The 15,000-nt window shown below is 34.7% G+C and overlaps 1 protein-coding gene and 1 long non-coding RNA gene across 2 annotated transcripts in view; one reads left to right on the plus strand and one right to left on the minus strand.

Annotated features, from left to right (window-relative positions):
- smu1b (SMU1 DNA replication regulator and spliceosomal factor b) overlaps positions 1-15,000 on the plus strand; it is a 24,588-nt gene that overhangs the window by 5,669 nt on the left and 3,919 nt on the right. Inside the window, exons 7-11 of the mRNA XM_056456707.1 lie at positions 1,483-1,602; positions 5,266-5,382; positions 8,942-9,069; positions 13,827-13,953; positions 14,038-14,205. Of these exons, the coding sequence (XP_056312682.1) occupies positions 1,483-1,602; positions 5,266-5,382; positions 8,942-9,069; positions 13,827-13,953; positions 14,038-14,205 (660 nt within the window). The remainder of the gene's footprint in view (positions 1-1,482; positions 1,603-5,265; positions 5,383-8,941; positions 9,070-13,826; positions 13,954-14,037; positions 14,206-15,000) is intronic.
- Positions 3,514-7,697, minus strand: LOC130227431 (uncharacterized). Its single transcript, XR_008837749.1, has 3 exons — positions 7,652-7,697; positions 5,255-5,390; positions 3,514-3,899 (listed from the first exon to the last, which is right to left on the minus strand). It is a non-coding gene; the product is annotated as an uncharacterized LOC130227431 (long non-coding RNA).

The raw sequence follows: 15,000 nt of genomic DNA on the forward strand, positions 1-15,000 counted from the left end.
CCTAAGATTACAATGAAATTCATTTTGAATGCCATAAACTTCTGAAATTATTGTACATTATAGGATTTTTTTCATTATTGATCATACAGAAGTCGAAATTATCATACAAATATGATAATTATTGTACGTCTGGCAACGCTGCTAGCAACTAAACTGTTAACTTAAGTTTTCACTTATAGATTTCAGTGTTCTTTCATTCAAGGTCTAAGGTTTACAAAATCTCTACACTATACAAATCTCTACACAAAGATATCACTTTTACTATTTAGAAATAATGATAATAATAAATGTGGCAAAAAATGTACATTAAATATTAAAGGTAAGTAAATATTAGTTGACCTGCCATTTGTGATTTGTATAAATGTGTTGTTTTTTTTTTGTCAGAAAAATATGAAAGGTACAGTGATTTGTTTGAAGGAGATGGCACAAATGTTTTAAGATAGAAATAAGTAATGGTTGCTCTGCCCATCCGCATTAAAAGGTCTATCTGAATACCCTTCATGCTACAGGGCTCAGCATATGAACATTTAATTGCTTTTGTGACCTGAGGCTTTCAGTCTCTGTGTTCTGCCAATCTCACTTTGACACTGTGCTTTTGGACTTGTATCAAGAAACTGTACACAATTAGTTGGGGGTTGGTAGTGTCTCAAAGCAAGGCTGACACTAGCTATGTTTCCACCCACCTATTTTAATGTGCATTTTGGATATGTGCATAAAAATGTATGCGTATAACTGAGTAGAATACACTTTTTATTGGATAAGAAAAGATGCACATAAACTACGATGGAAGCACTAAACAAATTCCAGTATGCGCATTAAAAAAGGTCATGTGATTTAGTTATAAGAGATCATGTGATGATAAAAATGTGTGTGAATGGACAAACCAGCAGGCTGAGCACATTGTAAAACATCTGAACTGTTGCTTTGGTCATTCTAAAATGCCTCAACCATCTCAGTATTAGTGTTATTGTATTATTAATGACCTCAAGAGCGTCTGACACCTTCAAATGCCATTGCGCGTTCACTGTGTGTCAGGATTGCCATCTGAGATCAAATGAGTCGTTTATTAAATGAAGAAAAGATTCACGCAGCTTCTTCCACTGCAGCAAATTCTGTTTTTACTGTTGATATTTGCTGCCAGTTAATCAGGAAGTGGCGATTTTGTTCGCTTTGACTCGTTGGATGGAAACGCCACTTTATTCGCACGTCTTTTATGTGATAATCCAGTTTTGCGCACAAGTTCATTCGCATGTTTGGATGGAAACATAGCTACTGTTAAAGTCAGGGCTTAATTTGGGGTCCAGAAAACCAGATGGTGGCTTGGATGTCTGAAAGTGATTAAAATATGAAATATAGGTTGGTCAAAGATCATTTTTTTACTTTAAACACATTTGGAGCAATATTAAATTCAATAGCTTCAATAATTTCTTATTTTAATACATTTTCCCATTTTCTGTTTGTGCATGTACATGTATGACACAGTTCGGACCAAAGTCCCATGTAGAGTGTGCTCGATTCTCTCCTGATGGACAGTATTTAATCACTGGATCTATTGACGGTTTCATTGAAGTCTGGAACTTCACCACTGGTAAAATTTGCAAGGTGAGTATATACTGCATGCACATAGGCTATACTGCCCATAAATACATAGATTTTCATAGAAAATAATCTTGTTTTATCACTTTTTCTTGGTTTCATTAGTGGCATGGAGTAAGGCTCTGAAAGAGGCAAAATACTAACTGTTTTAATGCTTTATTCTAAATCAGTGCTTGATTTCATTAGTATCACTTTGTTTTCACATGATTTACAGTGTTAATTTCTGTGTAAATGAGTTAATTACTTAGATTTTAGTTTATTTTTCCATTATTTTTATTAGTTTATACTAATCTGTGATGCGGAAACAGAGATTTATTTGTGTGAACAAATAGTGCGGCACTGCCTTATCTTACACACATTCTCCATCTTGGTTTGTTTATAAATGCATCTATTTTGTTCGTTACACCTTGGCATCTACATTACTCCACATCTTTGACCCGTGAAAACGGAGCATTTTGAAACTGCTAAAGATCCCATTTTAGTTTGAAAGTACTGTTGTTCCGTTTCACTTCAGAAAGACTTAAACACTAAATTTTAGGGATGTCCAGTTCTGATCGCGTGATCGGAAATTGGGCCCAATCACACAGTTTCAGACTCGATCGTAATCGAACATTACCTCCTGATCAGGACTCGAATTCTCATTATGTTTAACACATCTATAGTTATGTGCTGGCACAGAGTTAGACCTCTTTCTGGACTTCACACAGAAACAGCAACGCGTGCGGCATGACATCACTTTGTTGCAGAGATGCTATTGGTTAAGTGCTGGCAAAGTAGAACACGGAAGCAGCTTGAAGGAGAAAGCGCGAGAATGTCTGCGGTGGTCTGGATTATAAAGTCGATGACGACAACATTGCCGTAGCAAACTGTGAGAAATGTAAACTTGTGATTGATAGAAGTGGAAAGGTAAAGACTACATTTAACACAACAAACAAACAGAGATGTTGAATGTTAAAATATGGTGAATTAAATAAAAAATAAGTAACATCCTGGATCTGTTTCTTCGCTCTTCTTTATTTATTTTTATGTATTATAAAAGTATTGGATCGGGTTTTGGTATCGGTAGATACTCAAAATCAAATGACTCAGACTCGAGGGCAAAAAAACCTGATCGGGTCATCCCTACTAAATTTGGAAATCGGAGACATGGCTATCCACAATCATTCCCTGATTCGTCAAGCCCTTCTCACGTGACCATTACACAACCAGTTGACTGCAAATACGGATGCCTGTAAAATATGAACTTTCCTAAATATTTGAATGGTCACTTATCATCGTTCTAGGCTTCATAGTGTCGATTGACACATTAAAAACACCAGTGGACATTAAAACAGTGGTTTTAAAATGAAAAGCACTAGCGTACAGGCAGCCTTAGTTACCCTGACAGGCAATGCCGTGCTTTATAGAGTCTTTCAACACTCATAAGGCCCAAGGGAGGCAAGAGAGATGCTTCTTTACCCACTTATTTAATCTTACAATGATTAGAGCCTTTGAATATAGCTTAGAAGAGGTGAGATGTGACCATATCTAAAAATGTGAAAGTCAACTGGAAAACAGATAAACTGTAGGCTTTTATGAACTTGTGAGCTTATAAAATGTGTGAAAGTGCAGAACAGCACCAGAAAAAAATCTGCTATACACACAAGGAGATGTGTTTCTGGCACCTGTGTTGAACAATTGAGAAACATTATGATTTTGATTAGAAACATTTTGTATTCTTGAGCATTCTGTCCTTTTTATGGTTGCATTTTGGTTTGTTTAGATGTCTTAGTATATTTGAACCAACATTTTTTTGTTGTTTTTGTTTGGAAGTAGACTGAGAGCCATTTTTCAGTAGTCTCGGTCCACTAGTTTGATGTACACCAAGGTTCAGATGGCAATGTTCACTCTTATTCAGACGAACAAAGCAGATGAGTTTATTTTAATCAAGCCAAACTTTGCATTTGTGAACAAATTGTAAATGTGTTATTGTTCCAGGTCCTACAGCAGAATCTTAAGCTGCTCTGGTGAGAATTGTTCGACTTTACAGATTTCCTTCTGGTGGAACTCGTCTTGACAGCGGTTGGTATGTGGGCTGAAAATGACAGGTCTTTGTCTGCTGTGACGTCAAGGTTTTTGGCATTCTATGTGGATGAATTCAGTGAGTTGTGTATTGAAATGACAGGGCATTGGCACTGGTAGTTCTTGGCTGGGTGAATAGCAGCAGCAGCACAGCATTTTTCAGTATATTCAGCCCGAGATGATGGGCTTTCATCCAGGGAGAAATGCTTGCCAGACAATGATTCATGAGGATACTGTAACCGCTTGCAAGCAATAGGGAGAAAAATTAAACTGGTTATCATCGGCAAAAGAATAATTAGAGATGTGTTAACTTTGCTAAATGTCATTTTTGCAATAAAATGAACCTTTCCAGTAGTTCTATCCAGTTTTTCTGCTAAATATGTGGAATGTTTTCAATGCTTAGACACTGTATATTAACAAGAAACTACACTTTTAGCCAGTCTACATTCATATCTATGTACTCAAAGGCTGATCTTCCCAATTACAGAGCTCAAGAACATCTCCTTGATCCATGAATAAAGGCGACACGTGTGATGTCCTAGGCCTGTTTTTGAGGGGGCAAAAATATACTTTCACATTTAGTGTGGCTTAATTTTTCTGTCGGGAGAGCCTTGGTTCCTACTGAAACCTCAGAGGTATAGAATATGGGTCACCCCACACTCTGTGACGTCTATCAGGTTGAGCTGAGGCTGTTGGGGACAAAAATAAATCCTGCCCCATTCTCATATGTGGGCTTTTCACTGGTAGCAGTACTGTGAAATTTGAATGTACAGTATGAGAAAAAAACCTGGCTTTCTAGTTGTTTGAAAGAAAATATTGTGGTTGTAGTTTTTCTTTCTTGTTGACGGAAGAAACTAACCTTACTACCTGTACGCTACCTGACAAGTCTTGTCGCCTATCCAAGTTTTAGGAACAACAAACAATAATTTGACTTCTAGTTGATTATTTGGTATCAGAAGTGGCTTATATAAAAGACGAAGGCCTCTAGATTATGATTCTTTTACTGAAATAAAATATGATCATGGCTTGTTTTTTTATTGTCTAATTAGGACAGTAAGGTCTGACTTTGCTAAGGCAAAAGTCTTGTCACTTAACAGAAATAATGTACAGTGTAGAATATAAAGTCATGGTGCAGTGGAAAAAGATTTAATATTGTGTATGACTCCCGTTAGTTTGGAGGACCGCATCATTGTCATTGTCTTGCTGAAAAGTCCACCTAGATTTCATCTTCATCATCCTGGTAATGTAGATGTTGGACTGGAGCAGTTAATATTCATTTACACTGATGAGAAACAGCGTTACTTTCTAACTACTGAGAGATTTCAGCTGCTGTCTGGGCCTTCCATGCATTTTTACACCTTCCCTTCTTCATATGTTCAATACTTTTTCCTTGTGTCATTTCATTACTCCTAACCTAATTTTTAAATGAATCAGTTTTGTATGTATGGATTTCTTAGGTTGTTACTGATATCTGTAGAAAATGCCAAGTCAACAGCTCCTTTATGAATATGTTTTCTGAGAAAAATTGTGCCATGTTCACTACTTTTTTAACCCGCCGTGTGTTGTTTTTGGTGTGATGGTTTTTGTGATTGTTTACTTTGTGGGCAGGATCTGAAGTACCAGGCTCAGGATAATTTCATGATGATGGATGAAGCTGTGCTATGTCTGGCAGTAAGTCACGACTCCCACGTGATCGCCTCTGGAGCCCAGGATGGAAAGATACAGGTGGGGTCCTGATATTAAAAACAATTGTTTATTGAAGAGAACTTTAATGTATTGGCAAAATATTGTAATGTGTGAAGACACTTCTGAATAGATTTGAGGACAAACTTGTATCTTTGGTTTCCAGCAGATCTAGAGACAATAGCCGGGTTTACATCCTAATATGATGATTATATTTTCATAAATCTGCTAAGAAAGAAATTATCGCACATTCTCATTAATTAGCTGTGCTTGCATCAAGTATTTAGAGTGGCTGACTGTAGTATTGGTAACCTAGCAACCAAGAGTGAGCATAATGGAGTCAATTGATTGGTCATGTGGGTGTAATGTTCGCTACATCAGAGTTTATTCAGCAAAAACATTTCCATCTTACATTAATCAGATTAACCCAAGTCCAAAACCACCTCAAGTGAGCAAATAAACGTTAATGTTAAACCTTTTTATTAAAATAATTGACGTTTTTATCACTCGTTTATCATGCAATACTTTAAAATGCGCATCAACACAGGGTGATGGAAACTCAGCTATTGTTCTCATGATCAAACAGAGAGAAAGCATACTCTTATTACGGGCATACATCTTACCATGTTACAAAAGATTTCCGTTGCAAACAAACACTGCTGATTTTTCTCACTTCAGCACATTACATACACCTCAAAAAGGCATTAAATGATTCCTTGTGACACTAAACAGTGGAGTAAAAATGTTCAGATATTACCTTTAATGCTGTGTGTAGTGTAGCTGTTTATAATTGTGATAGGTCTGCAAAGTGCATGACAAATAAAACTATTGTCTCCTTAAAAAAAGAATAGATTCTGAATGGCCAAAACAAGTTTCACTTCCCAACTGTTCGTAACAACCAATTACAGCAAACTGGATCATCTGACAGGTCAGAGAATGAATGAATCTTCAAATGAACCATTAGAGACTTAGGAATATGTTTTTTTGCCCTTGATTGCTACTAAACCTGTTGATAGTAGCACGTTTTTGAATAGATCGTAATAACATTTTACAGTATTACTGGTTTTATTGCCACCCATTGAATTGGAAAAACTATGGAGTGCTGCTGGGGTTTATGACTTTAAAGAAAAAAGTGGATCAAAAACTTTCATCAAAGTTGTCCTAAAATTATTAAACAACACCCATTCATGCCTTAGGACAATTTTGTAAAGCTTATCAAATATTGAGTACTGTAAATATGCCAATAAAGTTACCATATGGTTCCATACCTGTCAACATTGGGATGTGAAAATAAGGGATAAAAAAAATTCAACAAATTACTAAATATGATAATCTGGAGCTGTTTTATTGTAAATAAACAGTTGAAATGGTCAGTAAAAAGTATTATTATTATTATTGTAGTTGTTGTTGTTTACAAAAGACAGAATACACATCACACATTAGAAAAAGCTGCAATTAAACAGTTTAGCCTATTAAAATCAAAAGCTATTATAAAGAAATTGAATCAAGTTATCAAATCTCGTTAATGTTTGAATCTCTTATTTAGATTTTTCATTTGATTACATTAAATAACAGAGGTGTCACTTTAAAAATGCACAGATCTTTAATGAAAGCATTTGAGTGTCCACTTTCGCTCCATATTCAATCGTGTGTACAGAATCCATTTGTGAAACAGCGTCTATTTATCAACAGTGTTGGGGAGGTTACTCTGGAAATGTAATAGATTACAGATTTCAAATTACCCTATTTAAAATGTAGTGTAGCTTTTCAATCACTACATAAAAGTAAAGTAACTGATTACGTATGATTACTTTTTGATTACTTTTAAATTTCTAATGGATATTTTCAACTAAATCATTTTCAAGCCTTTATACCATGCAGGTGTGACCTTACAGTAGCACTTTAGGTGTTTACTGTTAAAATTTCAAAATCTTTCATCTCTTGAATTAAGATTTAGCCACCACAAAACCGTATAACAAAAAATAGTTCAGGCCTCACAGCTCTGTGAATGTCGGTGCCGTCACATATTGATCCGCGATCAGTAAATGTAGCCAAAGTCCCTATAAGGGAAGTCATTTCACTCGGCGGCCATCTTTGAAACACCTCTCGGGCAGTATGCTGTTTGAATGGGAAAACATCAAATTTTCCAAAACTGCTTGCCAAGCTCACAATTAAAGTTCATAGTAGGAATCCCAAATGAAATTAAACAACAACTGTCCCTTTAGTTTCATTTCCGAACATCTAAATCTGCAGAAACGATAATGACAAAAACATTTGCTTTTATAAAATAAAGAAAGACTAGGTTACATACCTGCAGATACTTCCTCATGTTCGACATTGGAGCCTTTGATTTCGAACGTATTTTAACAGCTGGCAAACAAATTTTGCACTGAACTGTTATATGTGTGCACTTCTCAGATTTCAGGGTGAAATTATTTTTAAATGAAATGTATTTTTATCACTCGCCATGGTGGCAGCTCTCAGACTGGTTGTAGTAGCGTAGCCTAATGATTTCAGCGGCAAAGAGGAGGTGCGGCGCAAATTCAAACCGGAAAACCAGTCAAAAGCATCAGAATAGTACCCCTCTAATAAATGGCCTTAGCAGAAATTATCAAAAATAGGCAAAGCAACAGATTAATATTATTCAACATATCCCAGATTTAAAAAAATATTTTTAGATGAAACCCCATTTGTAATATTTAACATTTTTCTAAGTAACTGTAATTTAGTTCTCATTTTTTCTCAGTTACTGTAATGAATTACTTTTATTTTGTAATTAAATTACGTAACGGCATTACATGTAACTAGTTACTCCCCAACACTGGAGTGCTTCTGACAGTCATGCACTGCTACATAAAATTTTGAGGATTGCATAGGAGGGGCAATGGCACCTGTAATGGAAAGGAAGGGAATGTTTTTATTTTTATTTCATTGTTTTTATGCCTAAATAAAATGAAAGCACGTAACAGATTCACATTTAAGAGCAAGGGGCGCCCCCTGGTGGTTTGGAGGTATGGGTTGTGTATAGGGAGGATCGGCTCTTTGTTGTTTATGGCCACCCTTCATAGAAAGATTAAAATACGGGAGAAATATGGGAAATTACCTTTACGGGATGATAACAGGATAGAATTGTAAAATATGGGAGAATCCCAGGAAAAATGGGAGGGTTGACAGGTACGTATGGTTCTTTGCCTGATGTAGGGTTAATGCAATGAGCAATTCTCTTCAAAACATTATTGAAAAACCATATTGAACGTAAAACTGTGAGTGGAACTTTTCAGTCTCAGAGGGCAGCAGGTCTGAAAGCAAACGTTAATTAAACCCTCCAACCATTATATATTTAGTCTTTTAATCACAGTGCATTTGATTGCAAGTGTGGCTCCAGTCCTTTATTAACAAGAAAGCTGAGCTTTCATTATTATTGTTATTATTAGAAAGTCCCTGTTTGGATGTGATCCTGATTCAGTGTTTCATGGAAAGTTTATCATCTTTATTGAATGAAGACTCTCACCCTTACAGCTCATAGCACACCAGCAGCTCAGGAGAATAGATTTTAATGATCTCCGTTATGTGAAAAAGGTGTCTTATTTTCTTTTTTTAGGTCTGGAGAATTCTGAACGGGACTTGTCTGAATAGATTGGAACGAGCCCACAGCAAAGCAGTGACCAGTGTCTGCTTCAACCGGGACAGCACTCAACTACTGAGTTCATCCTTTGACCAGATCATCAGGTTTAACATACTATTACATGTCTGAATATCATAAAGTCTTATTATTCATATTCCTTCGCATCCCCTTTACACAATCAATCATTATTATTGCATTATTATTTCGCAAGTGACGTTTGATTCTGTAATGAATGGGTTTTTGGCACCCTGAATGTGTTTTCTAGAGCGACTGTAATTATACAGACATTTAAGCCTTGTTCAGACTGTCAATTCAAATCTGATTAGTTGCGCATCCAGTTGGGATCTGACGTAATTGATTGACTGCCCACACAGTGTATTTATGTCTTCTGGCAATCTTTTGGTTTTCTGGAATATCTGCGTTGCTTTCTATGACTTTACGTTGGTATGTCTACAGCCCAAATAATTACAAATGAAAGAGGGTTTGCAATACATATGCTGTCTTGTCAGAGCATATTTATGTAGCTTGAAATGGATTTGTAAAAACTGTATTTTATATAATAAGTGTGCGATCTGAAAAAGTTTTTCTCAGCATTCAATATTTATGTTCAATTATTTAAATGTAAAAGTAATGAAAAGAAATTACTCATTGCCATAAAAGTAAAATTACTAAACCTACAAACCTGACTCTGAGGAAAATGCTTATTTTAGAAAAGATTTCAGACGGCGCTGAGAGGCTTTTACATATGAATTGTTTATATATATATATAAATATATTTATATATATATATATTATGGATACTTTTTTTTGTTTACACTTGCTAAATATGATCAGATTATACTTAGAATTTAGATTCATACTCTATACACAATCCAAATCAGTATAGCTGCCATGTTGACGCTACGATCAAAAGTGAAATTCTGTGCGACTGCGGGTGAATTTGACAATTTTGTTTGATTGTTATGTGATAAATTCTTGATAAATTCTTAATTTATAAAATTTATTGTTCTTTTAAGGGAAGAAAATATGATGCTTTTCTGATTAACAACCCAAAAAATTTATCAAGCAATGTAATTCTACCATTAATTAGTACAATTAATTTTGGCAGTTTAAGAAAATTTTATTTTTCTAAATCTCTCTTTTCTGTCTTAAAAATCTAAGGAATATCGGCAGCAGTAGCCTAGGGGTTAAGTGCACTGACACTGTGGTGCTCACGGCAACCTGAGTTTGATTCCCGGCTTGAGGACCTTTGCCGACCATTCCCCTCTCTTTGTTCCCAATGCTTTCCTGTCTGTAACCTTCACTATCCTACCCCAACAAAAGATGAAAAACCCCTAAAAAATGATTATAAAAGAATCTAAGGAAGAGAATTAAAGTCAAGCTTTAATGAAAAATAAAAACAATTTCAAGATTTGGGCCAAGCAATAAAAAATTTAACCAAAAAATATAATGTGAGGTGAAATTCATGAGAAACAACTATTTATTTCTCTAAACAAAACAACAACTATTCTCGAAGTTAAATTACTTCTTTTCTTAAAACTGAACGGTTTTATATATATATATATATATATATATATATATATATATATATATATATATATATATATATATATATACAGTTGAAGTCAGAATTATTAGCCCCTCTGAATTATTAGCCCCTCTGTTTTTCCCTGTCTGTTTACATAGTGAAGATTTTTTCAACACATTTCTAAACATAATAGTTTTAATAACTAATTTCTAATAGCTGATTTATTTAATCTTTACCATGATGACAGTAAATAATATTTTACTAGATATTTAGACATTTAAAGGCTTAACTAGGTTAATTAGGTTAATTAGGCAGGATAGGGTAATTAGGCAAGTTATTGTATAATGATGGTTTGTTCTGTAGTCTATCGAAAAAAAAAGTATAGCTTAAAGGGGCTAATAATTTTGACCTTAAAATGGATTTTAAAAATGTAAAAACTGATTTTATTCTAGCCGAAATAAAACAAACAAGACTTTCTCCAGAAGAAAAAATATTATCAGATATACTGTGAAAATTTTCTTGCTCTGTTAAACCATTTGGCAAATATTTTAAAAAGAACAAAAAATTCAAAGGGGGGCTAATAATTCTGACTTCAACTATATATATATAATTGTGCTCAGCATATCTGAGTTTATCCCATTTTGAAAATGAATATTTGTATCCATTTCTCTGTGAATATAGGCAATGTATTTTGGTTCATTTGAACCAAACAGATTTATTAAACAGATATATTTATTAAAAAGTTATTTTAGCTTTGATAATACAATTAAATTCAAGCAAAATATTGCAAAAAAAAAATTACAACCTACAAAATTTCTAAAAAATATTTTTTTCTCTCTTGGTGTTTGCTCTTTTTTAAATTTGTATTTAATATTTTTCTCTAACATTATAAATTTGGTTGTACTAGTTTTTAGACCGTTATCATAATCGTTTTTTTTTTCGTTATCGTATAGTAAGTTTTGTTAGATAAGCTCCAGATTTGTCTTCAATACTGACTAATCTAATGTAATGAACAGATATAATATTGTAGAGCTTCCTATTAAAAATATGAATTTAAAAGATAGATTTGTGAGGGGTGTACTTGTATATGCTGAGCTGCAACCAAAACCAGGTTGCAGGTTGGAGACATAAGTCATTTTTTGCTGCTTTTACCTAAAAATCTATGATGTCCTAATTCTCCATGATCTTCAACATTAAACACCCTAAGACTCTAATGATCAGTAATAAAGCATCATGACATCAGCATTTTTGCTTTGTTTTGATAGTCAGCTAATAGCTGCGATTTTCCTGCTTAGCAAAAAGGAAAAGAAACAGAAGGGGAAGTCAAGCATGTAATGACTCTCACACCAGGAGCGTTATTACATGCAGCAGAAGAAGATGATCAGTTGCTATGCGATAACATGTGCCAGCAGGAAACTGTAGGTTACCTTCCTCAAAATGTTTTGCCACGGATGCTTTGTAGACAGAAAAGGCAGGGGCGGAGGAGGAGGGAAAATCTCAAGTCGTGGTCTGGGTGTTAAACATCATTAGGAATATTCCGGCACATGCTCCGATCCAGCATCTCGGGTACCAGACTGCAGCACTTTCTAAGGCTGGCTGTCATTTCTAGGCGCTCATGGTGCATGTGGGTGGTGAGAAGCGTGATTGGCCACGTGCTGCAGAGAAGGAGCACGCACAGATAATGTGTTTCTGTAGCCTGCACATCTGCCAACACAGAGGCAGACGTTTTGTCATTCCAGCTCTTTAGAACGGGAGGCGTGAAAATGTAAAGCCGTTACGCTATTGGCTCCTTATTGAAGAATGTTAGCCCCGCCCACTTTGCAATAGATTGGATTTGTGCTCTTGTGTGTGTGTGTGTGTGTGTGTGAGTGCGGGAGACACGTGAATGCCAGTCTAACATTAGAGATGATATGTAAAATTTTTAGATTTTGTTGATCATTTTTGATAGTTATTGTGCGTTTGGAAATGTTCATAGGATAGTAATAGGTAGATTTGAGGAATTTTTTGGCACAATTGAGACTGTGGAGACGTGATGCTGTAAGAATCAAGAGGAATATTCCATCACATGCTGAAAGCAAAGTCTCTCTCTCTCTTTCTCTCTCTCAATTCAAGTCACTTTTTTGGCATTATATACATGAGTACATATTTTCAAAGTGTACATAGCAAGAGGGGAAAGTCAATATAGATAATAGGAGTAGTAACAATATTGATGAAAATGATAAGAACAATTCAGAATAAAATAGAAAGGAATATATACAGTATACATATAAAACACATACATTTATATATATATATATATATATATATATATATATATATATATATATATATATATATATATATATATATATAATGGGATACTAGATAAGCAGTGGGTCCTTCACCTAGTAGAATTCTTAATTTATCATTGTCATGGGGTGATTGGAACTGAGGAATATTCAGGATTATTTGGCTGTACAGTGAATCTCGTAATGCTGTATACTTCTCTCTCTCTCTCTCTCTCCCTCAGTCCTGACTGCAGTAGTTCTGCAGCTGGGCGTCAGCGCTCGACTCTCATGGTGCATGTGGGTGGAATTTCATGTGCTCGAGAGGAGAGAATTGTTATTTTTTTCATTGTTTAGTTGATACATTTTTAGCAAACATAAATGGAACTCAAAGAACAGATGAAAACAATGACGGAAACTCACTTATGTAGCAGTGATTGCTACAGATTACGATATAATCATGTTAGTCGCAGGCAAAGTTATTATGACTGATGTTAAATATTTTGAAAGTCTGTTTGATTGAAATTAGAGGCACTGCTGGCTGGTATGGGCCCTATAACAATATTTCGAGAGTGTCGCGAACGAAACTGAAGAGAGTTGGAGGAGGGGTGTGATGTGGAGGTGTCGCAAACTAAAGTGGGGGGCAGGATAATTTGTTCACGGATGAAAGTGGAGCGGGGAGGTTACTGTCTCGTGGACCCCCTAATAGTATCTCTGGGGGCCCCAAAACGGCGCGGGCCCTTAGAATCTTTTGCTATTATTTTGCTTTGTGGTGGCATGGTGGCTTAGTCGCTTCACAGCAAACAGTTCGAACCCCGGCTGGTTCAGTTGGCATTTCTGTGTGGAGTTTGCATGTTCTCACCGTGTTGGCGTGGGTTTCCTCCGGGTGCACCAGTTTAATCTTATTTTACATGTTTTTCTTTTAGATTTCAAGCTTTTTGCTGAAAATAATCAATTCATGACATCATAACATGCTTCTTTTTATGAATTGCTCTTCATTTCGTTTGGTTTTGGTTTTCACTCCTTGTGCTTATAATTAAATTTCTAACTCCTGGATTTCTATGATCAGGATTCATGGTTTGAAGTCGGGAAAGTGTTTGAAGGAGTTTAGAGGCCACACAGCTCACGTAAACGACGTCATCTACTCTCACGACGGGCAGCATGTCATTAGCGCATCGGCGGACGGCACCGTAAAAGTAAGTGTTCACAACTTCACTAGCCTATGCCTTTCAGATGTACTTTAGAGGATTTTCTTGCTCAATTATAGTGTTTTTCTTTAGGTCTGGACTGTGAAGACAATGGATTGCACCCACACAATAAAAACCCCTGACATCCCTGAGGGTACAGACATCACTGTTAACAATGTTGTGCTTGTTCCAAAGACCCCTGAGCACTTTGTAGTGAGCAATAGGACCAACACAGTGGTTGTTACGAACATTCATGGCCAGGTGAGAACACTAATTGACCAAAACTGGCTTAAGGGGGTCATTTTTGGGCCTTTTTGCTTTTGTAATGTAATGTTTATAATGTTATCAAGATGTGTGTGTATATATATATGTATGTGTGTATGTATATGTACTAATATGTAAAATATATATATATATATATATATATATATATATATATATATATATATATATATATATATATATATATATATATATATATGTATGTATGTATGTATGTATGTATGTATGTATGTATGTATGTATGTATGTATGTATGTATGTATTTATGTATTTATGTATGTATGTATGTATGTATGTATGTATGTGTATATATATATATATATATATATATATATATATATACACACATTTATATATATATATATATATATATATATATATATATATATATATATATATATATATATACATACACACATTTATATATATATATATACACACATTTATATATATATAAATATATACACATTTATATATATATATATATATATATATATATATATATATATATATATGTGTGTATATATTTATATATATATATATATATATACATATATAAAGATAATTTTAGAAGCAATGGCTATTTACAGATCTGTTTTGACCTCCCAAATTGGATCACACAGTTTGTATAGATGTGTTGAATTATAAGTAAACACATAATGGTATGATTGGCTAATAGTTTGCATATTTAAATATTTTGGAAATTTCCCAGTACTGATTTGCGGCTGGAAAGGCATGTGCTGCGAAAAACATATGCTGGAATAGTTGACGGTT

Source organism: Danio aesculapii, chromosome 1 (assembly GCF_903798145.1).
Source record: "Danio aesculapii chromosome 1, fDanAes4.1, whole genome shotgun sequence".
Lineage (NCBI taxonomy): Eukaryota > Metazoa > Chordata > Actinopteri > Cypriniformes > Danionidae > Danio > Danio aesculapii.